Below are 27,956 nucleotides of genomic sequence, written 5' to 3'. Positions count from 1 at the left end.
TGGACAAAATTTTTATTCAAACCAGACACCTGGAGCATGTGACCTCTAAATAATGAAAACTCCCTTCTGTTATGAGTTTATTGGAGAGGACAGAGTTGTCTCTTGTCAGCATCTGAACATTTTTTTTTAGATAGGTACCTGACACATACATTACTTGAATGTAAAACAAATGTGCTTTGTGTAAATTTTCTCTGTAATATGTAAGCAACTTTTTTTTTTGTCTTGTGATATCTCATATACATGTACATAATTAGAGAAGTTGTCCACAAACTCTTATCAGTTTATTCTAACTTGTTCATGTTTATCTATTAGTTTCTGTGCATAAATCTACATCTGTATATATACATTCCACAAGGCACTGTACAGTACAGAAGGTACATTACTTGGTTTCCTCTTCTTACTGCCAATATTATGAGCAATATTGGTCACAGGTAATGATAAATATCATTTAGCTACTTACAAAGAAGACTGGAACAGCTATTGATGCATTTACAACAAAGGCATGGACTGTGTTGTAGAATATTTTTAGAAATACCCAAACTGGGGACTGACAGCTAAGAAAGCATTGTCTTGTTGTTAATGTGTGTAATGTAATATAATTAAATTTATGATTGAAGAGTAAAATGGGAGAGTTTAGCTGTTCTCACTTTGACAGGCATTTATTCACCTTTAGAACAAATGATACTCGGTACACTCTTAACAACTGAGATTTCTATTAAAATGTACTGTTACAAGTCGACAGTATAAAGAGCAAAGTAAATATAGAGAGAGGTTAGTGCAGTTTCACAGGTGGGGAGATAACACATGAAAGGGTGCTTATTGTAAAGTTTATATTGTGTTCTTCCTCTCCCCTCTCGCTTCCCTGGCCCCTCCAGTTTTGATGCACCCTGCCGTGAATTCCTTTCTTGTGGTAATGTCTTCATTTGAGAGTATGTCCTACGCATGTGTTATCATCCTGTCCCTTCTTCTTGTTGGTGATTACCATATGTTTCTTACTTCACTGATTGTGCAGAGAACCACCTCATTTCGTATCTTACCATTCCACCTAATTTTCAACATCCTTCTGTAGCACCACATCTCAAATGCTTCTATCCTCTTCTGTTCCATTTTTGCACAGTGAGTGTTTCACTACCATACAATACTGTGCTCCAAATTTATATTCTCAGAAATTTCTTTCTCAAATTAAGGCCCATATTTGTTACTAGCAGACTTTTCTTGGGGAATAATGCCCACTTTGCCTATGACTGACCTGGTTTTTATGTTGTCATTGCTTTGTCTGTCGTGTTATTTTGCTTCCAAGGTAGCAGAATTCATTAACTTTGTCTACTTTGTGGTCCCCAATTTTGATAAGTTTGTTGTTGACCTCATTTCTGCGTACTCATTACTGTTGTCTTTCCTTGGTTTACTCTCAATTCATATTCTATACTCATTAGACTGTTTATTTTATTCAATACATTCTGGAACTCTTCTTCACTCTTTCTGAGGATTGCATCATCATCAACAGATCTTCCTTTCACCCTGAATTTCAGTCCCACTCTTTAAGCTGTCTTTTATTTCCACCATCACTGCCTTGATGCATAGATTGAACAGAAGAGTAAAGGATTACATCCGTGTCTTACTCACTTTTTAATCTGAGCACTTCATCCTTGGTCTTCCAGTCTTATTGTTCCCTCTCGGTTCTTACACACGTTTAGGTTCGCCATATTCCCTTATTGCTTACGCCTGTCTTCCTCAGTATTTTGAACAGCTTGCATCGTATTATATTCTCAAACGCAGAACATATGATCACTTTAAAGCATTCAGGGGAGGGGATCTACAAGTGAATATGTGCTTTATGGTGTTGGTACATGATCTGAATGTGAACTGATTTCACTGGAAATTCCACCTGTAACAGTGTTGTTGTGGAAAAAAATTTAAAAACAAATGTTCTTCGTGTTTCTGATCCTTGTTTGTTTGTGTGTTGCAGAGAGCTAAGAGAATTTCTAATTGTAGCGCAGCGAGAACGGATAGCTCGCTATGATTTGTCAGAGGACACTTGGGAAGAGCTACCAGTGAGGGGATTGCAGAATGTGATTGCTATTGATTTTGACCTCCACAACAACTGCGTTTATTGGGCTGACATAGCAAATGACACTATTGGGGTAAGATTCTCCATTTTAATAGTGTTGCTCTGTATCTTTTAATAAATGGTTTTTCTGGGATAGCAGATGTTTCAGTAATTATGCTTTGTAATTGGGTAGACAAAAGATCTGCTCACGAAGTGGCGGCAGGAGAATGCGCACATAACTTTTGGAACCAGTGGATACTCCTCCTGGCAGAAAGGTCAAAGGGAAAGGAAGAGAGGTGAAGGAAAAGAGCTGGTGGGAGAGTTCGGAAAAGTTGCCCAGAACCCCAGGTCAGTGAAACTTACCAGACGGGATGAGAAGGAAAGACTGATTGATCAGTCTTTACCAAACTCTACTTCGTAAACCTCTCCAGTGCTTTTCCTTCACCCCTCTCTGTTCCTCTTCAACCCTTCTGCCAGAAGAAGTCATCACTGGCTCTGAAAGCTTGCAGATTTAAGTAATTTTATGTGTGTGTTCTCTTGCCATCACTGGGTAGTAGATTCTTTTTATCTATATAGTTACATTATATTTTCAAAAAGTTATTAATTTTATGAATAATTATGTATTGGAGGATGTGTTCAAGTGCATCTTGTGTCATTGTGACTTTGCTGCAACGATTGATGTTGTAGCGGAAAACTTTATAGTATGAATAAAAATACATTTCCTTGGTGAACAAATAATGTGGAAAGGATATATTGCTATCCACCACAGAAGAGGTGTTGAATTGCATACAGACACAATGAAAAGGGACACCAGAAATATTTCTAGTGGTTTTTTAATTCATTGTACCTGTCTGCAGCTCAGTGCCTCCTATATATGGCGAATACCAATCTATTCCTTCCATATTGTTATTACTTCATCCTGGACTTCCCACTGATTTTTCTTTAGTGGTGGTGGTGGTGGTGGTGGTGGGGGGGGGGGGGCGGTACATCATCTGTGCGCTTCAGCCGATTTTTCCCCTGTGAAATCTCTGACTATGTAAGATCACATAAGAGAATATGGAGACACATTCAAATTTTCCAAAGTGGACTGCTTTGGTTTGGTGGGTGGGGTGGGGGTAGGTGGGAATGTGATTCAGTCAAATCACTGCTAGCAATAGCAATATTAGTAGTTCAGAACCCTATAATGATTTGTGCAGCAGAGCAAGAAGGTCATTTTACACCGTTTGACACTGACTTAATTGGCATATCAAATTGGTCAGATTCAGTTAAACCACCACCAGTGACTACGAAACTTGTTGCAACATTGCTTTGAGGCAATTCAGTTGATAACTTGTAAAGATCACATCAATGAAATTCATTTAAAAAAGCCAGCATTCTTGTTAAAAATATGGCCATTTTTTTGCTGTCGGAGGCTATTGAATTTAAAAGGATGTTTCAATGCTGAAAATTTTTTAGCTATTTCAAAGTCTCAACAAATGATTCCAAGGAGTGGATGAACAACAATGTAATGTTGTTAACTATTATTTTTGCTTTTAAACATGACATATACAGTGAAACAAGCATATATCTTCCTACCTGTAATCTACAGAGCAAATGAGCAAGCTTCAATACCTCTTTCAGCTTTGTGTCTTCAGAATACGTTGGTATTGTATTAATACATTAGTATCAACATTGTGTCTTCAGCATTTGTTATTTGATTTGAATGTTAAAATTAGAAATGAAATATTGTAATTCTCATTATGACTGTGTGCTTAAGCTTTGTGATACAAATGTAAAAAATAAAAGCACTATTCGTATATGCACAGAGAGGGAATAACCCTTGACTTCCTTTTTTCTTTTACAGCGCCAGTGCCTCAATGGCAGCGAAATTTATCATGAGATTCTAGTAAGTTCGAATCTGTCGTCAGTTGAAGGGATGGCCTTAGACTGGGTATCACACCACCTGTACTTTGTGGACGGAGTGCGCTCAATGATAGAGGTTGTACGAACCGATCTGAATGTAGAGGGCCGCATGCGTGCTACCATTCTTTCACCACCGACTCTGTCCAAACCTCGTGGGATTGCTGTTCATCCTCAGCAAGGGTTTGTAGCCTGTGTGCATTGAAACTGTAGAATATTTTTGAAAATGTCTGTGTTAAAATTACCCTAGAGCTGTTTCTGTCATGTGGTGCTTAAACATTCTGGTGTTGGCTGTTTATAATTGTATTACTTCTGTCACAAAATATATCTGCAAAGGAAATACTGTATCTGATGCATCCAGAAAGAACACGCTGTTCAAAACGTATAGCTACTGTGACACTTTCCAGTGGTCTCAAAGGTGCTATGAGATTCTTGTTATGAATTTTTTTGCTGTTTTATTTGGTTGGTTGTGGAAGCTGATCTTGTAAATTCAAGAAAAATGAAACTGTAGACATTCATAGTCATCTGTTGGAGGGCTACAGAGGATATGTAATGTGTAGTGGAGTGATCAGGAAATGTGACAACTTTGAGACTTTAGCCAGCACTTCAAAGTAAAATAGATAGTAGGCTATTTGAAAAAAATTACTTTATATGGATATGAAGAATATTCTCAGTCTTCCTACTGACCTGAATAGATACCAGGTTACATCCATCTTTTTCGTCTCTGAAGTTCCTTTGAGGTGAGCATTCTGAGGAGAGTGAAAACTTAAGATGTTACAGGGTTAGATACCACTGGTGTCAATATTCACCAATTGTGTTGTAGCATAGCATCAGTTTCTGTATTTGTTTGCTTTAACAGAAGCATATTTTGCATATATATGAAGTATTAATGCATTTATAACACAATGGAAATTCATCTAAGTTAAAAAAAGCACTTGAAAAAAGTGTCCATTTTTATATTGATGTGCCTCACATGACTACTTTAGCAAATCTTCCATTGTGAATACGTAAAAAGTGACTGTACATTTCAGTAAACAGATGTATTTTTGTCTTATCCCTAGATTGTTGTTCTGGACTGATTGGGCACCAAACAATCCATCGGTGAGTCGTTCCAACTCGGACGGTTCTGACCCCAGGCGGCTGTTCGGTAGATCGTATGTGGACTGGCCTAACGGAATTACAGTTGACCACATCGCGGAACGCATCTACTGGGTGGATGCGCGACTTGATTACATTGGTTCTGCAGATCTGGATGGCAAAGGTTTCAAGAAGATAATTGCAAATACGGTTAGTGAACATTTTTCATCAGATTTGTAAAGCAGTTTTTGCTAATGTTTACTCCAATTTCATAGTATTTTTGTGTGTCAGTAAATCACAGGAAAATTAAATTTCTGAATTTCCACTGCAGTATAATGAATACTGTGTTGCCGCAAAAAGAGACAACTGATCGGGTTGGGAGGGGAAGAGGGGAGTAAGTGAAGTGAAATAATAAAGGAGAGAAAAAATCAGGCAGAGAGTAAGTGGTCATGTGTAGTACATGGATAATCACAGTGTCAGATTCAGTCAAGACATGATAGGAAGAAAATTAGTTGTGCAGTTATGAACAAGTAGGAAAGCAGAAAAGGAAACAGGGAAAAACCAAAATGACGCACGTTGGTGGGAATGTGGGAAAAGGAGGGAGGGGGGGTAAGGCAGAGATCAAAAAGTAACATATAAGTCAGTTCAACGTATAAATCAAAAGTAATGGGGTTGATACTTTCAGAGGAGGGGTAGTCCATGATGGTGATGGGATGCCAGAATATGTTAGAAAGTAAGTTCCTGTCTCTGGAGTTGAGAGTAAATTGTATTGGTTGGGAGGATCCAAACAGCGAATATGGTGCAATGAGCACTCATGTATGTCAAGTCTTGCTGCAGAGCATCCACAGCAACTTGGTACTAGACGATCAAAAAGTTGTGAAGGTCTTCTGTATTTGTGCATGCACTCGGCCAATTTAATGATTGTCATTCCTCTATAAGAGGTCAGGCAGCGGACACCGGTTATTTAGTATTGCCAGTTGCTCTGCTCTTGGTGTTGTAGGATTCCCAGTGGTGATTCTGGAGTAGGTGGTAGTTGGTATAAGCATAGAACACATTTCACAGCAGTGATGTGGGGTAGGAAACCTCGGTTAAGGATAATAGATGGGAAATGTCATACCACTTAACAAGAGTGTTATAGAGGTGAGGACGCAGCAGGTTGTAAGGGGGAGGGTATCCAGGAGAGAGCTCATTTCAGGGTTTGAGTTGAGGGAAACATAGCTCTAGTGGAGTAACGTATCATGGCATTAGAGGCCAGGGGGAGGGGGGAGGGGTGTGTCAGTACTGATGTGATTGTCTTTTTATTTTTTTTAGGGGGGGGGGGGCATGGGAGACACGAGAGATGTATTTGTTAGAGTTTGAGAGGAGAAGATTTGTTGAGGGCAAGATCTATGGGGAGGCTGTGGCAGAGGAAAGTCTGGGAGAAGTTGATGGTGTAGGTGTGAAGGGATCCATTGGGGGTGACACTTTCACAGCAGATGCCTAGGATATATGGAAAGGGTGTACTTGATATGGAAGGGGTGGCTACTCGCAAGGTTTAGGCATTTTTGCTTATTTTTTGGTTTTGAGGGTGCTAACTTCAGTTAGATGGAGGTCAATGACCAGGAACCTGGTTTTGAATTTGGAAAATTATGAGGTGAATTAGATTCAAGAGAAGGAGTTGGCTAAGCTGTTAAAAGAAGTGAAGAATCTACATTATGAATCCAGACTGCATTGACACGTGTGGAAAAATAAGATATTTTCTATGATGCCTGGAATTTACCAGGGTGTAAAACGTCTCTGGTTATAAGATGATCCAATCCTTTTTTTTTAGGAGGCCTCTTGAGGAAAAAATTATTTTTAACTTATTTTGACTAGTCAAAATTACAAACTAATGTATTTTATTGTCATAAAGTATCTGTCTAAAAATTTAACATTATACCTGTTCTAAATTTATGCCATTTATTGGTTACCTACATTTTGATAAAACAAGTAGAAATTAAATGAAATGAATTGGTTTACATTAATATGCAGATCACTTTTTTTCCACTTCTTTCACTTATGAAGTGGTTTCCTTGTTGGTTTAAGGTTTTCTGTGGGTTCTGGCACTCTCCTCGTAGTTGAAGCTAAGTCAGAACCCTTTATGAGGTCTGTCACCTGACATAATATGTTGTATTTAACTTTTTCTTCTAATTTCGCCATAGCTGATTCTCTTGATGTAGAGGTACTACTGCTCAATGACTCTGAAATTCCATGTATAGCCGAGGAGAAGCTTGACTTCTTCACATTCTGCAGCTGTTATTGGAGCAAAAGAAGATAACTTCTACTCTTATCACAAACAAGCAAGCCCACTACATTGCTTTTACATACATACATTTCTTTGAATGGGTGCACAGATCATTAGGGACTCAAGAATAAGAGCAGAGCACAACTTTTCATACAACATAAGCATCAAAGGCTCAACATGACATCCAAGATTACCACATATTTTATTTATTGCAAAACCATCTTGTCTTCCATTTTCATTCTTGGAGAGTGTGGTTACCCCCACAATGGTCAAGCCACCACCAAGCTGCAGAGCGAAAATGTAAAAGGCCCTATTTCCTTACACTACAGAGTACGTGAAATTTCATTTGCCTAAATGAACCCTGTTATCAGTGTTGTCACTATTTTTAACATTCATCATCATACTAATGGGACAGCTGTGAAATTTATAACTTCATTGTCACAAATATTTATTATACGAACAGTGTATCATGGTAGTCAGCCACGATCGTAAACATATGAGAACTTAGAACAGGGCTTCACAACATACGTGCTCGCAGAGCAAGCTGTGAGCAGCAAGGCACAAACACGGAGCAGCGCGAGCACGCTACCCCCACTACCGGACCAGAGCGGAGAGTGGGGAGAGTCACGTGGGGCACACTACAGCTGCCGCCAGTCAATGTAAATCCGCAGCCACCTGCAGGGATATCACTCATGAATTATTACTGTGACAAATGAAACAAATATAGGAGAATGTACACGTGCTACATAATTTTATTAGCTTAGTGTATGCCTCTACATTCGTATTAATTTGTGAACTGTTACACAATAAAAGGTGTCACTGAAGTGTGGGATTCTTGGTTATCTTGTACTTTTTGCCCTTTACAATTGTGTCTATGTTCGGGGTAATTGTTCTTGTGCATTGTAGGCGCAGCGTGCAGTTTAAATTTTGATCAGACAATGCGTTTCTCAGGCGCGTCTTGTTACATTTCATTGCAGAGAACAGTTGTTCACAAACATACATGGAACCGAACATTGATATTATTGTAGCCGCCAGTTTGTGCAAACGAGGAAATCTATCCTGAGGGAAGTGTCTGTAGAATTCCAAAATGTTTTTCTTGTTCTGAAATTTGTCTCTGTATTCTGTCACACTGCAGGTCAATAATTTCTAATTGCAGCTCAGGACGAATCTCTTCAATATTCACTGAATATGGAGAGGAGAACAGATCAAAATCACTGTCTAGTGCTGTCAGATCTTGAAAGCGTTGATCAAATTCTTCCTTAAGGGCAACTAAACTATGTGATTACTATTAAAAACAGTCTTGATCACAATTTATTTAACAAGGTGACCGGTTTCAACCACTACTGTGGTCATCTTCAGACCATTGAGTAGGAACCTCTTTCCTTGAAGAATCACTACTCAAGTAGTGATTCTTCAAGGAAAGAGGTTCCTACTCAATGGTCTGAAGATGACCACAGTAGTGGTTGAAACCGGTCACCTTGTTAAATAAATTGTGATCAAGACTGTTTTTAATAGTAATTATTTATGACATTGATCACTGTTGTGCCCATAATGTATTCAAAAGTAAACTATGTGAATAACGTTCACAGTCTTTGTGAACATCTTGCATGGATGATAATCTAGGAAAATGAGCTAGATTTCCTGTTTCCAGCTGACTCACCCAAAGTGTCAATTTCATTTTAAAAGCTCATATTCGATCTATGAAATGAGTAATTAGCAGATCTTTACCTTGTAGTGAAATGTTCAAAGCATTCAGATGGCTAGTTAAATCTGCTAAGAATGCGAGATCACATTTCCATGAAGGCTCTTTCAATTCAGGAACACACATGTTATTTATTTCCATGAACATATTTATCTCATCTAATAGGCAAAAAAATCGATTTAATAATTCGCCACGACAAAGCCAGCAGACCTCGCTGTAATAAGGCAGGCTACCATACTGGCTTTCTACATCCTCAAGAAAGCTTTTAAATTGCCTGTGTTGTAGCCCATGCTTCCTTATATAATTGGTTGTACAAACAACACTCATCACATTTTTTAGAGTGATACTCTTTGCACATAAGTTTTCCTGGTGGATCAAACAGTGAACGCCCCGTATTTCATTTGGCACAGTCAGTTTTTGCATTTTCTCCTTCAACAGCACAACGAAACCTGATTTTTTTCCCCGTCATCGCTGGTGCACTGTCTGTAGACACTGAAACTAAAGAATTCCATGACAATCCTATATTTTCAACACTACTTAAAATACCACCTCTGGTTGTAGTGTTCTTCATGGCTACTACATTGAGGAGCTCCTCCCTCACCTGAAGATCTCTATTAACACCTCTAATAAATATGGCAAGCTGCGCTGTTCCAGTGATATCAACACTTTCGTCCAGAACTAGAGAATACGCCATAAAATCTTTACAGATATTTGCAAGCTGGCTCTGGACGTCGTCTGCCGTCCTGTATGCGACGCATAATGGTCATGTTAGATAATGGCAGAATCCGAAACTGTTCAACTTGAGATGGACGCAAATGTTCCGCTGCAACTACCAAACATTCTTTTATTAAATCACCGTCAGTGAAGGGGCGCAGGGATTTTGCTAAAAGCAAAGCAATTTTGTAACTCACTCTGAGAGCTGCCTCAGTTGATTTTTCTTCATTGTCCAGATCTTCTTTTAAGTTTAATAACTTCCTGTGCACGATCTGGTCCATCACATTTTCCACGTCCGTAGTCTTTCGCTTGGTAAGACATACAATGTTGCTGCAAATTAAATTTCCTAAAAGAATTCAGCATTTTGTGACATACTAAACATTTTGCAACACCATCTTTTTCTGTAAACAGATACAATTCCTCCCAATGGGGGTTTAACTGCGAAAGCATGGTTGGGGTTACACAACGACGACTTGACATGATTATTAACCAGCGAAGTGACTGTTAGAGCTGATCGTAGTACTTTAAATGTTACACAGTCGGCGCGAATTCAATAGGCACGCTGCGGCCCTATTCAAATGTGCGCGCGCATTTCCCCTCCCTCCCTACTCTGCAACCTTGCACCTGCTCGCGAGCACGTGCAGGGAAATAAGCCTCGCCTCCCTCTCGAAGGGCTCATTTCAAAATAAGAAAAAAAAAGCACTCTGCAACACAAGGCAAACTGGGGTAATAAAGCATTTGGTGGCTGCAGCGCAATTGTTTGCTGTTGTTGGCAGTGATAGTTTAAAACCAACCTCTATTGGTATCTTACACAGCCATAGTTCAAAACACTCTCCGCCTACAACTGCTAGGGTATAGTGCCCTTATTATAGCTTTTTCTTCAAAATATGCTGCGATTTCTGTGGTTGTGGTTGCTGTGGGACCTGAGAACACAGATTTTTTATTCATATACGTATCCATTTTCGGTTCTGTACTGACGTGAAAATGTTACACTATCACTTGCTTTCAAAAATATCATCTTCCCACTGCTCTCTCATCAGCTTAATAGAACCAGCAGCTGACACACCCTCATTTGTTCCTGTCATATGTCACAGTGAGCGTCGACAACATTGTAGAATGAAACACGTAAGTACACCACTGATTCTGAACTCTGTCTAGACTTTTACCATCTCCTGCAGAAATGAATACTATTGTTGAGTATTTGTCCAATTTTAAAGTCAGTTCAATTATGACTAAAAATAAATTCGGGCAAACTGCAGTTTCAACATGGTAGATGTTCCTAAAAAGCCAGAGTATGCACTATACATTCCAATGGTTCACAACACCATGTAATTTCTGCTAGCTCACCATTTCCGTCCCAACACCGCACTAGTTCTCTGCCAAGCTGGTATCACTGTTCCCCCTCCAAACCTTCTGCAGTGCAGTGCTTAGGCAACTATGAAACATGGATTGCAATATCTTCAAGTGTGCAAGTCATGAGTCGAGGAGACTGAAAGGGGAGCAGTGGTTTATAAGGTAGTGGGATGGGGTTAATGTTACTCAATCTGTACATTGAGCAAGCAGTAAAGGAAACCAAAGAAAAGCTTGGAGGAAGAGTTAATTCTGTTAGAGGTAGGAAAGGATTTAGAAGAAACAGGATGTAAAATGAACATTAAAAAAAAACAAAAACATGAGCAATGGAATGTAACCAAATTAAATCAGGGAATTCTGAGAGAGTTGGAGTAGGAAATTACACACTAAAAGTAATAGGCGAGTTTTGCTATTTGGGCAGCAAAATAAATGATGATGGTTGAAATAGAGGGGATGTGAAATACAAACTGGTTACAGAAAGGCAAAAATTTCTGAAAAGAAGAATTTGTAACACTTGAATATATATATTTAAGTCTTAGGAAGTCTATTCTGAAGGCATTTGTCTGTAGCGTAGCCCTCTATGGAAGCTGAAACATGAATGATAAGCAGTTCAGACAAGGAAGAGAATAAAAGGTTTTAAAATGTGGCACTACAGAAGTAGCCTCAGGAGTAGAAGGGTAGGTCATGTAACTGATGAAACTTTACTGAACAGAATTAGAGAGAAATGACCTTTATGGCACAACTTCACTAAAAGGAAGGTATAGATTGATACAGCACATCCTGAGGCATCAAGGAATTGTCAGGTTGGAAAGGGAGAGAAATGTGGATGTTCACAAATGTAGAGGTAGACAGATAGGTGGATACAGTAAGCAAGTTCAAATGGGTGTAAGTTGCAGTAGAAATTCCCAGATGAAGATGCTTGGAAATGATAGAGTAGCATGGGGAGCTGCATCAAGTCAGTCTTTGGACTGAAGATGATGACGTCAACAAGCCTTGGATTCACTCATTTTAACACCCTTCTTCACAAAACATTTGTTTTTGCCACTTCTTATTTTATATTGTGCATTTCTAACTACTTTTAAGTCCTAGCTCCATCTTTTTAATTGCTTCTTTGATGTTTTTAATTTTATGTAGGAAGACTTTAATTGATGTGCAATGTTTCTGTTTACAGGACAAGGTAGCACATCCGTTCGCAGTGGCGGTGTTCAAGGATACTATGTACTGGGACGACTGGAGGCAGAATGCCATTTACCAGGCCGACAAGGATCACGGGCTGGCTGTCCGCACCATACGAAGTGGCTTGCCTGGTTTGATGGACCTAAAGGTAATGTTCTTTTGTATTTCATACTCAGGAAGACCTGGTAACTTATTCAAAGAATATGCAGTATTGTTAAATGTTTCTCATAGAGAGGACTTGATTTCATGCATTCTATGCAGTTATGTTGCTGAAGTTCGAAATGCCTGTTGCTGTTGTCACCCTTTGCCCTCCTATTCCTCTTACACACAGCTCCCTGTAGTGTTTTGCAAGACAAATGTGTGTGTGTGTGGGGGGCGGGGGGGAGTGAAGCAAAGCCATGGCGAATTAGAATTCCTTTCAGACTTCTATGTCTCTTTCTCTTAATGTCTTCTCTAAGCTGCTTCACATTTCAGTTTACTGCTCATTGTCAATGGTCCAGCTACACTCCATAAAATGAGAGTGATTCACTAGACATCCTGAAAATGTTTCATTACGGCTTCCTGTATGGATCTTTGACTCATAAATATTTATGCTCCAAACCAGGTGCCATTTGCCGATACACACTTAGTCTCATACCCCAAACTTCCTACCATTTTGTGTATGGCATTCTGACTACAGTGAAGTTGTGCAGCGAGCTTGTATGTCTTGTTTACCAGTAAACTCTGTCCCGATACTTTTATCCTGCTCAGAAGTTGTGATCTACATTTCTTTCAATACATCTGTTTAATTCCGAATGAGATGGTTGAGGCACAGGAGAGATCTGCATGGTACCCTATGAATGCATTGCTAGCAGCTCTATCAGTGTGAATGTAAAGATTGGGTACATATTCATCTTCCTATGATATAAATTGCTATCCAGTTGGAAACATTGTAATATTTACTCTAGACATGTTTCCTCTGTTTATTAATCTGATTATGGCAGCAGTGGAACTTGGCACTAAAGGAAGATTTTAGAATAAAACTAGCTATGAAAATTTTAAAAACTGCTTCGGATAGATATAAAATCTACTCGCCAAGTGATAGTAACAGAAAACACATGAAAAAGTCAAGAAAATGTGCAAGCTTTCAGAGCAAGTGGCTTGTTCACCTCTCTTTCTTCCCGTTCATCCTTTCTGCCAGGAGGAGAAGCCACTGGCTCCGAAAGCTTGCACATTTCCTTAACTTTTCCATGTGTTTTCTCTTACCATCAAGTAGTGAGTAGATTTCTTATCTGACCAATTATATTTCCAAAAAACGATTATTTTCATTAAAAACTATTTTTGTGCACTTTATGAATTTGGGGGGCGATTCATCTGGGAAATCTAGAAAACTTGGAATTCTCAGGGAATTACATTTTACCTGGAAAAATCAGGGAGATCTCAAGGAATTTTAGGAATTTCATAAAATCTCAGGGAATTCTGCATTTTTTAACTTAGCATTGAAATTGAATTTTATTGAGTTTTATAAATCACAAATTTGAAAATACTGTACTTAATATCTCAAGAGTGTGTTAATTATATGAATATTATTTCATATAATTTATTTATGTTTAAAAACTGTGGTTAAACTACTACTTATGGCTGGTATGAGAGGAAAGAAAAGTTGTATCCCCTCCTCTTTTCCACTCAGGAGCTCCTCAACACAATCTTCATCCTCACACCTTTAAATCTCACAATTATTTTTTTCCAAGTATGAGTAGCCAAACTGGAATGTCATGTTACATATTGTGTTACTGACTTAATTAATTATTGTTAAGATTGTAATTGTGGGTTGCTTATGACATGCTTATACTGGACTGCATGCTCATTTAAACTGTTGGAATAGGTTTGTCTCAGTGCACTTTCTAACAAACAGTTGTCCTTTTCCTCTCGTACAGGTGTTCGCGCACTCCGTACAGGAGGGATCAAACGCTTGTGACGGCAACAAGGTGTGCTCTCACTTGTGCTTTGGCCTTCCAGGGCACAAGTACAGCTGCAAGTGCCCAGACGGTATGAAAGCTGGCACCAACACCACCTGCACCTGCACCGACGGCAGCAAGCCATTTGAGAATGGCACCTGTGCAAAGCGTTAGTACCCCTTTATCATACAGAAACCTGCATGCTGGTAGTTGCTGGAATGTGAATAGTTTTGACTCAGTATGATATTATTCGGTTTGGATTAGGAAGTGTTTTTATTTATTTTTTAAATTTGTATTTATGTGTGTTTACTCAGTACAAAATGCTTTATTTTGGTTTGAGCAAGACAGAATTTAACGGAATGAGAAGAAAATTAACAGTGGAAACAAACATGACCCACATTTAATACATTTTCTAGCAAATGTTTTAATTTATAATCATCATCCCTCTGTAGGTTTCTAACATCCCCCTTCTGTAGATTTCTAACTACTTTTTTTGTGAAGTTTCATGGTGATATTAATGCTCTGTTATCAAATACTGGTAAAACAATAAATGGGTTTATGACCTTTGATTTTTGTGTGGAATGGATAGGATGTATTTTGAGACATCAGGCAATAATTTCCATTGTAATAGAGGAACCCTGCCTCTACATATATACATAATTACTCCACAGTTCACATATAAGTGTTCGGCAGAAGATTCATCTTCCTGATGAATTCTGCTCTACTCCAGATGCATTCTACTCTTGGGTGGCACATGAGAAAAAAATGGACATTTAAATCTTTCTTTGATTTCACTTATTTTATTACAATGGCCACTTCTTCCCATGTAGGTGGAGTCAACAAAATATTTGTGAATTTGAAGGAGAAAGTTGCCTATTGAAATTTTGTTAAAAGATCTTGCCAAAATGAGAAACATCTTTGTGATTACGTGGATTTTCCTGGCACAGTAAATGTTGATGATCTTAATACTTATGCAGCCAGTCCTTCTGGTGTGACTACATCTGCAGTCTCACCTGAAGATGGCGGCCAATTGTACTGTTGAAATATTGTGTTGATGAAATCTGACTGCATACCCATGAAAAGCATCAACGAGAAACACCTTTGTTTTAATGACTGCCACCCCACCTCACGTATCACATCTGTGATGCTCCCTCTAAAATTTTGTGATATTACGAGGAGCTGCCATTCTATTGAATCTTTTAACGTCGCTTGTCAATTCAGTGTGGGAAGGATCTCATATCACACAGCCATACTCTGTCAGAGGGTGGACAATTGTAATGTATGCAGTCCCTTTCATAGATTTTTTTGCATCTGCTAAGTGCTCTGCCAGTAAAATGCAATCTTGAAGTTTAGTTGAATTGATACCTTTAAATGTGTGATTCATTGGGTAACTGAAATATAGTGAGTAATTAGTACACAAGTGAATGACCTCGGACTATTTACTGTTTAGAGTCAGTTTCCACTTTTTGTACCATTTTGCAATTGGTTCTGATCTTCTGACTTGAATAGACTCCAAGTAAAAGGATCATTTGCAAACTGTCTAAGAGGGCTGTTCAGATTGTTTCCTAAATGATTCATATAGATTAGGAACAGCTGAGGGCCTATAGCACTTCCTCGGGGAACACCAGATATCACTTGTTTTACTTGACTTTCCATAAAATACTATGAGCTGTGATCTGTCTGACAGGAAATCACAAGTCCAGTTGTACATCTGTGACAGTACGCGACAGGTCCACAATTTGACTCGAAACCAAATGTGAGGAATGGTGTCCGAAGCATACAGGAGCATTTATGTATGGGAAGGCTGTTATTGAAATACATTCAGCAAATAGTTTCAGGACATTGCATGTAGCAGCCACCCTGAGACGAAGAGATTGTCACAGGTCAGGAAATCATGGTAGTCTGCATCGAACCAGTCAGAAGAGTGATGACCCCCCAAAATGGGGTGGGGTTGAATGAAGACATCTCTGGTTCTGAAAGCCAGTGTTTATCATGTGTATTAACACACAATTGACATAAAACATTAGGATCTGCAATCAGATTTGATGTTTCTAGATTTGTGAAAGGCCTTTGACATCAAGCCACACAGCAGACTTTTAAAAAGATATGAGCCTATGGAAGAAGTTCCCAGATATGTGAATGACTTAAATGTTCGTTAAATAACAGAACTGAGTACATTGTCCTTGACAGAGTCAGAGGAGGAAATTGTAAGCAGTGCCCAAGGGAAGTGTGATAGGACAGTTATTATTTTCTATCTATCTAGGTGGTTATAATGAAATTGCAGCTACCCACAAAGATCCAGTGTGGGCAGTAATTATCATGTAACAGCAAAACTTGGTAGATACTCTAATGTGTTAATGCAGAATGGATTTATGCTGGAAAAAAATTAGTTCCATTTCTGGCTACCAGGTACAAATCTGGCACTGTGGGTGCAAGGAGGACATACAGAAATGTTTCTATAGAAATGGAGCATGGACAGAAAAGGTCAAACAGATGAGAAAGGCATAATGTTGATTTCATTATTAACCACAGGTTACACAATTTGTTCAATAGGAACACTAGAGAGGTCGACAAGGTGCTGCAACTGTAAAACAGCGTGATCAACATTTGTGGTGGAACCCGAAGAACGTTCATGTATACTGCCCTTCAGATCAGGTATAGACCTAACGTACCACACTGAGCCTACCTGTGCTTGCGAATTTTATTATGATCCTTCACATAACAGTTCCACTAACAGCACAGTGTCTCACTTCTGGATAGCCATACTGTTCGCTCATGTTACAGCATGTCAAATGACAGTGTGGATGTCATACCCTCGTAAAAACAGTGTACAGCACTGGAATTGCACCTGATGGCCAAAATCAGTTATTCATTGGCATATCTACTAAGTTTCACTGCCATATGATAATTAGTCAACTCTAGACCTCCTTGAGCAGCTGCACATTAATTATAATCACCCAGTACATAAATGATCTGGAGGACAGAGTGATCAGCAACCTGCGTCTGTTTGCTCATGGTACTGTGGTGTATCAGAAAGTATCATTGCTGAGTGACAGTGGTAGGAAACAAGACCACTTACACAAAATTTCTAGGTGGTGTGATGAATGCAACTTGCTCTAAATGTAGACTAATATGAGTTAATGCAGATGAGTTCGAAAACAAACCCATAATGTTTGAATGCAGCATTAGTATTGTGCTGCTTGACAGTCATGTTGATTAAATATCTGGGCATAACATTGCAAAGGATGAGATTGAACAAGCATGTAATGTTTGTAGATATTGGGAAAATTGTAGGAAAGTAGGGGTCATCTGTAGATGAGACAGCGTAGGGGAAACTAGTATAACCCATTCGTGAATGCTGCTAGTGTTTAGGATATCCTGCAGATCCGATTAAAGGAAGGCATCGAAGCAATTCAGAGGCAGGCAACTGGATTTGTTACCAGTAGCTTCGATGTTTTGGGAAGACAAATGGGAATCCCTGGAAGGCAGGCGAGGATATTTTCAAGGAACACTACTGAGACACTTTATAGAATGGCTTTCTGAAGCTGACTACAGAATGGTCCTACTGCTGCCATCGTAAATTTTGTGTAAGAGCCACGAAGATTAGGGAAATTAGGTCTCGTATGGAATCATGTAGACACATATAGGAGTGAAACAGGAAAGGCAATGCCTAGGTAGTGGTACAAGGTAGAGCCCACACAGGATACTGTTGCTGATGCACAGTAACCAGTTTTTGTGCAAAGCTCTGGGTGAGTTCATTTGTTCATTCAGAAGGAAGGCCAACATTGTTTGTCCCTTTCTTGGTTGGTCGGCGATACACTGCAAAACCAGAATCGAGGTGCGTGACCTGCAATTCTTCTTGAAACGATTTTACAGATACTATTCAGTAAAAAATTTCATTTTTGCATTACTTATAGAGCTTTATATCAGCTTCATGATGACGTGCCCATCATTCTGTTAATGCTCATAGTTATTGTGATAATTGTGTTTAGGTAAGACACTGCACGAAATTTGAAAAAAATTGGAATGAAAAATAGGGGTTGCTATCATTTTGCATTTGGTGCATATTACATAGTATGTTGCTGCATTTGAAACTTAGCTAAGATTTTTCTTTAGACATGGGTGGATTTCCCTATCTGACACCAATGACGAGAAAATTGATCTGGTGTAGCACACACACCAGTGATAATGTCAGAATGAAATATCCACAATATTCCTCATATTTAATAAACTGTTTGAGATATTGAAGTGAGATTTTGGCAAATGATATCATGGGAGAGATACATACTGTCTGAAAAGTTTCCCTTCCCTCAGGATTCTGGGTGACTTTTTCGAACTCTACCCCTTTCCATAAAGCTGAACAGTCCTTTTCCCTCACCCCTTCCACTTCCCCTTTCCCTTCACCCCTTCTGCCAGAAGGAGAAGACACTGACTCTGAAAGCTTGCAAATTGTAGTACCTTCATATGTGGTCTCCTGCTGCCAATTAATGAGGAGATTTTTTTTAATCTATCGAATTTCACTTTTTATATTCATTAATATTTGGTGGACTGCAGTTCCTTAAAACTGTGATCCACTAGAATCCAGTGACCTACTCACAACTTAAAAATGTGTACTAGAATTGCGAAACCTTGCATTGTCGTCACAGCAATACTACCGTATTTACTCGAATCTAAGCCGCGCTTTTTTTCCGGTTTTTGTAATCCAAAAAACTGCCTGCGGCTTAGAATCGAGTGCAAAGTAAGCGGAAGTTCTGAAAAATGTTGGTAGGCGCCGCCACAACTAACTTCTGCTGTCGAATAGATGTAGCGCTACACAGGCATGCTTTTCAGGTACAAAGAAAAATACTGGCGCCAAAACTTCCATGTCAATAGATAAATTAAAAGAAAAGCTGGAAGACTGTAAACATTATACCATGTATTCTTTCGTGTTTGCTGCTATCTCATTTAAATCCTGTCTTCGTAATAAACTACGTAACTAGAGTGAGACAACAGCAAACGCGGAAGAATATACATATCATGTCATGTTTATATTCGTATTATTCTTATGCTGCATAGTGATACAGTCAGAAATGAAGCACGGCAACCGACTAGATTTTTAAATCTAAGATGACTCTGATTTCTGTGCAGAATGTAATGTACTAAAGAGGCGTCTGCAAAGATTTTCAAATTGAGTAAAATATTCGCTAAACTCTCGTTCAGAACATCTTCTATCATACGCAGCCTATTATTTGGTTCTTGTTGATCATTATCAAAGAAAACAGCAGTGTAAGTAACAACAAATAGCAATCTCTTGCCATCGTTTTGCTTATGAGACAGTTCCTCTGTTTTTTTTTTTCCTGTAAGTGGCGGTAGCGCACACAAAAGCAAGCCATGCCATGGGCGGTGACAGGTTGTAAACACTCACTATCAGAATGCGACAAACCATGCATGACACAGAACAATAATGCATTTTCAGCTTAGAGTGATGTAAACACCTATAACAAAGAGAACCGCACTTATCAGATCAAAGCAAAATAAGCAATAGATTCAAACCAGACGAAGCACGCGAAAAAGGAAGCGTACCAGTATAAATATGGACGGAGCACCTGGCACATAGCAATGGCTACTTGGTAAAGCTTAACTGTTAAGCTTATGACTCGAACCAAACTACTGTAGCTGTATCTTCATCCATTCGACCTCAATTTTGTTTCATGTTATAGTGGATCAACTTTGTTTCGATTTGGAGGGGCGGTCTAAAACTTTTCTCTCACCTTCAATTTCGAGTATCAAATTTCAGGAGTGGCTTAGATTCTTTTTTTTCCCTTCATTTCGAGTCTCATTTTTCAGGTGTGGCTTAGATTTGAGTAAATACGGTAAATGAATGTCCATCTTCTCTATCTCTCTCTCTCTCTCTCTCTCTCTCTCTCTCTCTCTCTCTCGTGCACGTGTGCCTACACACTCACTCACTCACTCATTCATTTTATCATCTCTTCACATGGATACTAATGCCAAACTGGTTACTGTTGTTTTCACAGAAGGAAATACTTGTGGTACTGACCAGTTTGCGTGCAAGAATGGTCTGTGTATCCCTCGCCTGTGGCACTGTGATGATGACGACGACTGTGGTGACGGATCTGACGAGGAAGGATGTGGAGGTAGGGTCACGTGCCAGACAGGCCACTTCCAGTGTGAGAGTGACAGGAAGTGCATCCCCTTCTACTGGAAGTGCGATTACGACTACGACTGCGAGGACCACAGTGACGAAGAAGGCTGCAGTAAGTACAGATGCAGTTGCGGCCACTTTGCTAGTTGGTAGTAGTCTTAGAATCGTGTGACTTACAGTCCGATTTAATGTAGTCGTAGTCAGGGAGCTAGCCGTGTGGATAACTCCTGCAGGCGGTATGCCAGTGCCAGATGTAGACTACTGGAATTGTTGGCTCCCACTGTGTTGTCACTTCTGTTGCACAAAGTGTTGTGCCTGCCAGTCCTCAGTGAGCCATTGTAGCAGAGCGACATTTGTGTATAATTTACTTTACTGTGTGTGATGAGAGGGGCACGGGAGATTGTGTAGAGATCTGTTCCCACATCAGTTTCCAAATGTTTATGTAGTTCTTTGCAGGACGTACTTGTTCAGTGTTAGGCTCTAATTAAAATTGTATCTGGTTTTTGATGTGCTCAGACACACTGTATAGATCTATCCTGTATGTGAATTTTAGATATTTTACTTAATTTTGTAGAAGATGGAGACTCAAAAATGATTTTCTATCGCCGGGTAGTGTGGAGCACCGTGGTGGCTGCCAGCAGATCGCACGTCTCGTGCCAGTGTCGCAGCTTTGCCTTAAAACATCAGATGCCTACTAATTTAAAATAGACTTCTGTATTTACCTAATTTATGGGAGGTGGCTTTTTCCCAAATTTGTAATTCAAAAAATAAAATACAGTGTCATTGTATATTTTCAGGTTAAATTATTGCTGTTGAGATTAACGTTTTTGTGTTATTTAATAGAATATACCGGGTCTTCCTTCATTTACAGGTGAAGCTTTCGGTATTAAGGTTACGTTAAGATTTATTTCAAAAAATTTGAAAGGGCAGGACTGGATAAACAATACTCACATTTGAACTAGTTAGAGATTTCCCAACACACTGAAGTGCTCGATACAGTATCGATGCTGGCCTGACAGTCACGTGACATTTGACTCGCGTGATGCTAAATCGAGGGATATGCGAGAAACTGTGAACTGGCCAAAACAACAATCTAGTGTTCTGCTTAAAATTTGACATTTTTGTGTAACACAGGAGGACATAGCACTAAATTCCATAATACAAATTATTGTCGTGTTCTAACAGGTTTCCAATTAAAGTTGTTGTACATGTTCAGACAATAATGTCACTTTTTAAGTAAAGGCAACATTCAAAAGTGGAAAAGTTGTCCTTCAGAAAACATTACTTGATTCTGAACCGAGATCAGTATTTCATTTGATTATGAGAGACTCTAATGATTTACTAAAAGGGTTGCGAGTGCCACAGTTTGCCACACTCTCCTATTAATCATTACTGATTGTTTGTGTTTTAGTGTTATTGTCCTGAACAAGTACACCTAAATCGCTATCCGATCTTTCTGCAGGGCACAACTCTGTAAAATAAGTTTGCTAATGTAGGTGGAATAGTTTTTGTACCTTCACTTGAAAATGAACAGTAGATGAACATGACAGTGTGCACTCTCACTTTGTGCCACATTCCCCATCCCTTCCTGTCAATATCACTGTAGTCTAGTGCTGTTTGTTTCACTGCTACTCTAAATATAGCTGCTTCTTCTTCTTCTTCTTCTTCTTCCCTTCTAGGTTCAGGCCTATTCTGGTTTCACTCTTGTGTCGTTGGTCTACCGACCGATTTTCTCCCTTGAGGGTGATAATACGTTAAGAGTCTTGCTTTGGGATACTTATCCCCAACATACACAGAACACGTTCCGTCCCTTCCTTTCTGTTGTGTGCTCATTCCTGTGTTACATGTTTTCCACCTGACACTACCTTTATTCAGTTATTTCTGGTTTTACCTCCTCTACTAAAATTTCAGAGCTGATTAACTACATTTCTAACGTTTCAAATTAGCTAAATTCCTTCTTTCTCAAAGCATGACTTGTTATACTCATAAAATTTCAAAAAAGGGCTCTGTTCTACCTTTCTGTTGGAGTGTTCTTGTAATTGTACCACATATTCTCTGATAGGATTTTTTTGTTCCCATAGGTTAAGTTGCAGCCCAAGCACAGGAAATGAGACACTTACCCCAATATTTCTCCATCAGTGCATGTTATTGATCTCTCTGGTACCCTTCATATGGAATCCATTGGCTTAGTTTTAGTTTTTGGAAATATTTGATTTATATACACAGCACAATATATAGCTCATATACTGCCTTTTACACTTTATCATTCTGTTGTATGACTTCGTGACAGTCAGCATAGAGTAACGTGTTAACATATTGTTGGCTGCCTAGTTTGATTTCTGAAGGAGATGTGTCCTATCTTGAGTTCGTTTTCTCCATTCGTCTGTGTAGATGTTAAATAGTGGTGGTGACATAGCTGCATTTGTACCTAACTCCCTAAATCTATCTCTGATAACAATTGCTTTTAGGTCTTGGCAGTGATTCTAGTGTTGATGTATAAACTTTTAATCGCTTGGATCATGTAGACAGATACTTGTTTTTAGACATTACTTCCCTTAACGTCTCCCCGTGAACACCATGAAATGCTTTTTCTAAACCCAAGAAAGATGGGGGCACGGAACTTGCATATCTGTCTCTTTTTTTATTTTTCTGTCTTATTGTACAAACATTGCCACTACAAAATAGAGTAGGCATATTTGAAGACTTCCACTTCTGTTTCCTACATAAAAATGTCAGCTTGTATTATTTAAATGATTAATATCCCTATAAGTATTGATGTTTTTTTTATTAAAAAAACAAAAAAGAGATGTGTTTTTCTAAACCCACTCATCTGGTAATTCATGTCTACCCCTGCATGTATTGAAAGTACATAAACTTTTAAATTTCAGAAATGCACCTATCCACTTAATAAATTCAAAAATTCCACTATATATTTCAACAACTTTGTTCTTTGGCTCTGCTAAAGCCATATCCAGTAGATGAGAACAGTGTGTGATGTAACCAAACTAAATTTAATACCTTGAGAAGAGTGGATTAAACACAATAAGCAGCTTTGCTATATCTAGAACAGATAAAATACTTCAGAATTAGTAAAACATAAGAGTAGCAAATGCGGGCATATATAACTTTTTACATATCATTTGAAGTTTAGAAGTAACTTAATGATTCATACCTGTTTCCAGAATTTACTGAATGTCAAGAACATCAATTCAAATGTGCCAACCACCGATGCATTAATGCACAGTGGAAATGTGATGGTGAAGATGATTGTCATGATGGTTCAGATGAAAAAGACTGTACACGCAAACCAAATGCAACATTGACCTGTAGGCGTAAGTATTATCTGCATAACTATTTTTTCCTACATTCATTTCAACCTGCTTTCTCTATCCAAGCCTGACCTCCCTCTAAAACTATATAAAAAATGACCATCATTCATAACTATTGAAGATTTCTTTGTTAATTCATTGCTGAAATTTTAAAACTTTTAATACTTCTCTGCATAAAAAAAGTAAATAGGAATAGTGAAATACATATACAGCTAGCGAAGGGATAAGTTGACAGACATTTGTTTTTGTTACAGCTGACAGTTTTAAGTGCATAAACAGCTCAGAGTGCATTCCGCTAGTGTGGCGCTGTGACGGTTCCCCAGACTGCACCGATCACTCTGACGAGGACAAGTGCGAGGCGCGCACCTGCGAGAGCTGGCAGTTTGAGGTAATTAATGTTCACTATGTTGTCATTTTGTGACTCTACCACAAGAATATTTTAATTTCAAAACAGGTTCGCAAAAATTTATTGTACCGTAGACTGTTGGGCAAACGAACGTGTTTGTTGTGTCATATTACGAAAAGTATAGTTGCTACTCACTATATAGTGGAGATCTGAGTTGCAGATAGGCACAACAAAAAAACTGTCAGTTTTGTCAGACAAAGCTTTGGGCCAAATTGGCCTTTTTCACAATTAGACAACACATATGCACACACGCAACTCGTATGTCATGCAGGGTACCGTATTTACTCGAATCTAAGCCATACCTGAAAAATGATACTTGAAATCAATAATATAAAATAAAAAAAAAATTCCGAATCTAAGCCGCACCTGAAATTTGAGACTTCAAATTCAAGAGGAGAGAAAAAAGTTTTAAAGACCGTACCTCCCAATCGAAACAAAGTTGGTCCATTGTAACAACAAACACAATTTAGGTCGAATGGATGATGATACAGCTATAGTAGTTTGGTTAGAGTCGTAAGCTTAACAGGTAAGCTTTACCAAGTAGCCATTGCTATCTATGTGTCAGGCACTCCGTCCGTATTTATACGAGTACCCTTCCTTTTTCATGTGCTTCGTCTATGTTGAATTGATTGCTTATTTTGCTTTGATATAGGTGTTTTCGTCACTCTAAGCTGAAAATGCATTATTGTACTGTTTCATGCATTGTTTGTCGCAAGGGAATAATTACCTCATAAGTGAAACAATGTCAAGAGACTGCTATTTGTTGTTACTTACACTGCTGCTTTCTTCGATAATGATCATTAGGAACCAAATAATAAACTACGTATGGTAGATCTTCTGAACGAGGGTTTAGCGAAAATTTTTCTCCGTTTGAAAATCTTTGCATACGCCTCTTTAGTACATTACATTCTGCACAGAAATTAGTCATCTTAGAATTAAAAATCAAGCCAGTTGCCGTGTTTCATTTCTGACTGTATCGTTATTCAGCATAAGAATAATATGAATATAAACATGACACGATACGTATATTCTTCTGCGTTTGTTGTTGTCTCACTCTAGTTTCGTTGTTTATTAGGTGGACAGGATTTGAATGAGATAGCAGCAAACACGAAAGAATACATGGCATAATGTTTACGTCCTTCTACCTTTTCTTTTAGTTTATTTACTGACGCAGAGGTTTTGGCGCCAGTATTTATCTTTGTGCCTGCAAAGCATGCTTGTGTAGTGCTACATATATTCGATGGTAGAAGTTAGTTGTGGCAGCACCTACCTACATTTTTCAGAACTTCCGCTTTCTTTGCACTCGATTCTAAGCAGCAAGCGGTTTTCTGGATTACAAAAACCGGAAAAAAGTGCAGCTTAGGTTCGAGTAAATATGGTAAGATTTCGTGCCTTTTAATGCAAAACTACTCAAATACTAAGGGTTGCTCAACCAGCAGTGGAGAAAGAAATACTGAGATTTATAAAGGAAAACAAGAAAACTAAGAAACAAACTGGGGAACAGACCGAAGTGGAAAATAGAATTGAGTGTTGTGGAAATGAAATGAGCATGTGCAGAAATTGCTTTGAGGAAGGTGGACAAGAGAGATAAGAGAAGACAAATAATGTAACCAAATGGAAAATAGGTAGAGGACAAACAATATAACTTCTTATAGATGAAGACTGTAATGCTTCAAGAAGTCCGGATGTGACCTCGGACCAGCAAATGGATATACTCATACAGAATGCACTTCAGCTCTTCAGTGTGTGCAATGGCGTGGGTTTTTGAAACAAAAATACTTGTTCCTTCATTCATAAGGAAATCTCTGGTAAAGCAAGTCATGTGGCAAACGACAGACATGGTTGAAACTTGCTTCCAATGCACAAACTAACCTCACCAGACAATCACGCCTTTTTAAGTGTATGTGCATGCAGGTAGTTTGTGGTTTACAGGTGCCCAGTGGTGTGGGTTATCAGTGCTGTTACGAATGTTGATGATAACGAATGTGAAGAGTAAGACTTACACAGGTGCATGCACCCTCTCCCAACCTCACTCAGAATTATCTGCACATTTAAATTTGCTCACATGCAGTAAGACAGCTTAAAAAGTGGGCAGGCAAATTAAAACAGAAGTAAGACACAAGGAAAGCTCAACTAATGACACAGGTAAATGCAGAGTTACAAAAAAAGGTGGATAAGCCAGCCATCCTGATAAAAATCAAAAACTTCTCCCTAAAACAGGGAAAAATTTGGACATTTCACAAAACTTGAAAACTTTTGCCAAATTTGTTTTATTGTCAGTTAAAGTAGATGGCAAATCTGTTGGTGAGTGAGTGCTGCCTGCTTGTCTGAATATAAAACTTAGTCTGCTAAAATGTTGCACACTGTGATCTGTACTATACAAGCACCACACACAAAAGGGGTTGCTTTCGTCGTAGTGGGAAGCCGTGCGTCACAAACTTGTGAAGATAAGTGACTGGAATGAGGTAAGCCACAACCGCACAGTGGACTTCACTTATCATGATATCACTTGAGCCACTCTTCTTTCCATCTACATGTGACTATGTACTTCAGTAGGGCTCACTGGTAGCTATGGAGTAGTGTAAACAGTGTAGAGTTGAGACCGAGTGGTCACATGACCCTCCCCCTATCACTGATGAAGTCATTGCAGTGAGATCATGTCTGTGCCAGCATCTGCCCATTGTATGGAATGAGCACAATAAGGGAATGACACAATAGAATGGCAGAAGGCAGCTATCGTGATGGAATGTGCACGTGACCACACCACGAATAAATTTGCCGGAATTGTTAATGTCGGTGTGCTCTGTGAAAGTTGTCTACAAGGAATGGTGCACTGCTCACAATTGTAACATGGCAGTAATATGGTTGTCATACAAAGTTCGTAGCCAACAGACTGGTGACGAATGTCACATCTTGTCAGTGACGTGCATCTTAAACTGTCAGTGAATACCTTGCATTAAGATCAGTAGGCAAATGCAACAAAAGATATGATACAACAAAAGATATTATTATTTTGAAACCTGTAAGAATTTATAAAGAAGTTGTAGCATTACCTCCTGTCTCATTATGAGAGGATTGCTGAATAAATTTCTCAAAGGTAGGACATTAATTTAACAATCTGTAAATGGTGTAATTTAGTATAGCACGACAGTCTCAATCTGGAGCCAACCTCCATACTGTGAGTGTTGGACATGTGATTGTGACGTAACACCAAAGACCACATGTGGAGAATGAGTTTAATTATGCACACTGATAATGTAGGAGCTGTATAGCAAGTGCTATCTGTTAGCAGCCTTTTAAAACTATTTTGAAACTTCTGTATAAATTCGCTAAAAAATTCTTACAGCTGCCACAATAAACATACCTGTTGTTACACTCATCCATCAGTCTTAATTTTCAACATATTTAATTTTAAAATCGGGGCCTCTTTGCTGGACACCATGTAGCAGTTAAAACTACCAAAGATTCTGCATTTGATCACAGCCAGTTCCAGTGCATGCAGTTTTAAATGTCTTTCATTATAAATTTATTTAGTACCAGATATTTAAAGGATTTGGCAGTCCTTTGCTCTCTATTTTACACACAAGGTACACTTCAGGTGGCCCCACAGAAAGAAATCCGCTGGAGAGATTTGCACAAAGCTGTCTGATCTTGTCGCTTCTCATTTAAATAATGTTGCACATTAAGCTCATGACACACAGTTCATTTGTATCTGCATGTGTAAACGTGATTTTAGGGGGACTTCTTCCAACAGAACATAAAATGCGTCTCTGAGAAGAACATGGAAATTAATGGAATTCAGTTTTTTATTGGCTTATTATCAAACAGTTAAAATTTTTGTCTCTCATATTAAAGGCCCATTGAATTTTAAATCCCCTCTAACACAATGAGTGAGGTTTTATGATGATTAGTGA

The 27,956-nt window shown here is 38.7% G+C and overlaps 1 protein-coding gene across 2 annotated transcripts in view; it reads left to right on the top strand.

Annotated features, from left to right (window-relative positions):
- LOC126210428 (sortilin-related receptor-like) overlaps nt 1–27,956 on the top strand; it is a 204,193-nt gene that overhangs the window by 65,373 nt on the left and 110,864 nt on the right. For both annotated transcript variants that reach the window (XM_049939658.1, XM_049939659.1), the window contains exons 11-18: nt 1,967–2,141; nt 3,891–4,129; nt 5,008–5,233; nt 12,224–12,376; nt 14,145–14,334; nt 20,180–20,419; nt 23,490–23,639; nt 23,891–24,024. In XM_049939658.1, coding sequence (XP_049795615.1) covers nt 1,967–2,141; nt 3,891–4,129; nt 5,008–5,233; nt 12,224–12,376; nt 14,145–14,334; nt 20,180–20,419; nt 23,490–23,639; nt 23,891–24,024 — 1,507 coding nt within the window. The remainder of the gene's footprint in view (nt 1–1,966; nt 2,142–3,890; nt 4,130–5,007; nt 5,234–12,223; nt 12,377–14,144; nt 14,335–20,179; nt 20,420–23,489; nt 23,640–23,890; nt 24,025–27,956) is intronic.

The sequence above is a fragment of the Schistocerca nitens genome, chromosome 10 (assembly GCF_023898315.1).
Source record: "Schistocerca nitens isolate TAMUIC-IGC-003100 chromosome 10, iqSchNite1.1, whole genome shotgun sequence".
NCBI classification, from domain to species: Eukaryota; Metazoa; Arthropoda; class Insecta; order Orthoptera; family Acrididae; genus Schistocerca; species Schistocerca nitens.
The sequence above is the reverse complement of the archived record's forward strand: the minus strand, read 5'-3'. Positions and strand labels throughout refer to the sequence as shown.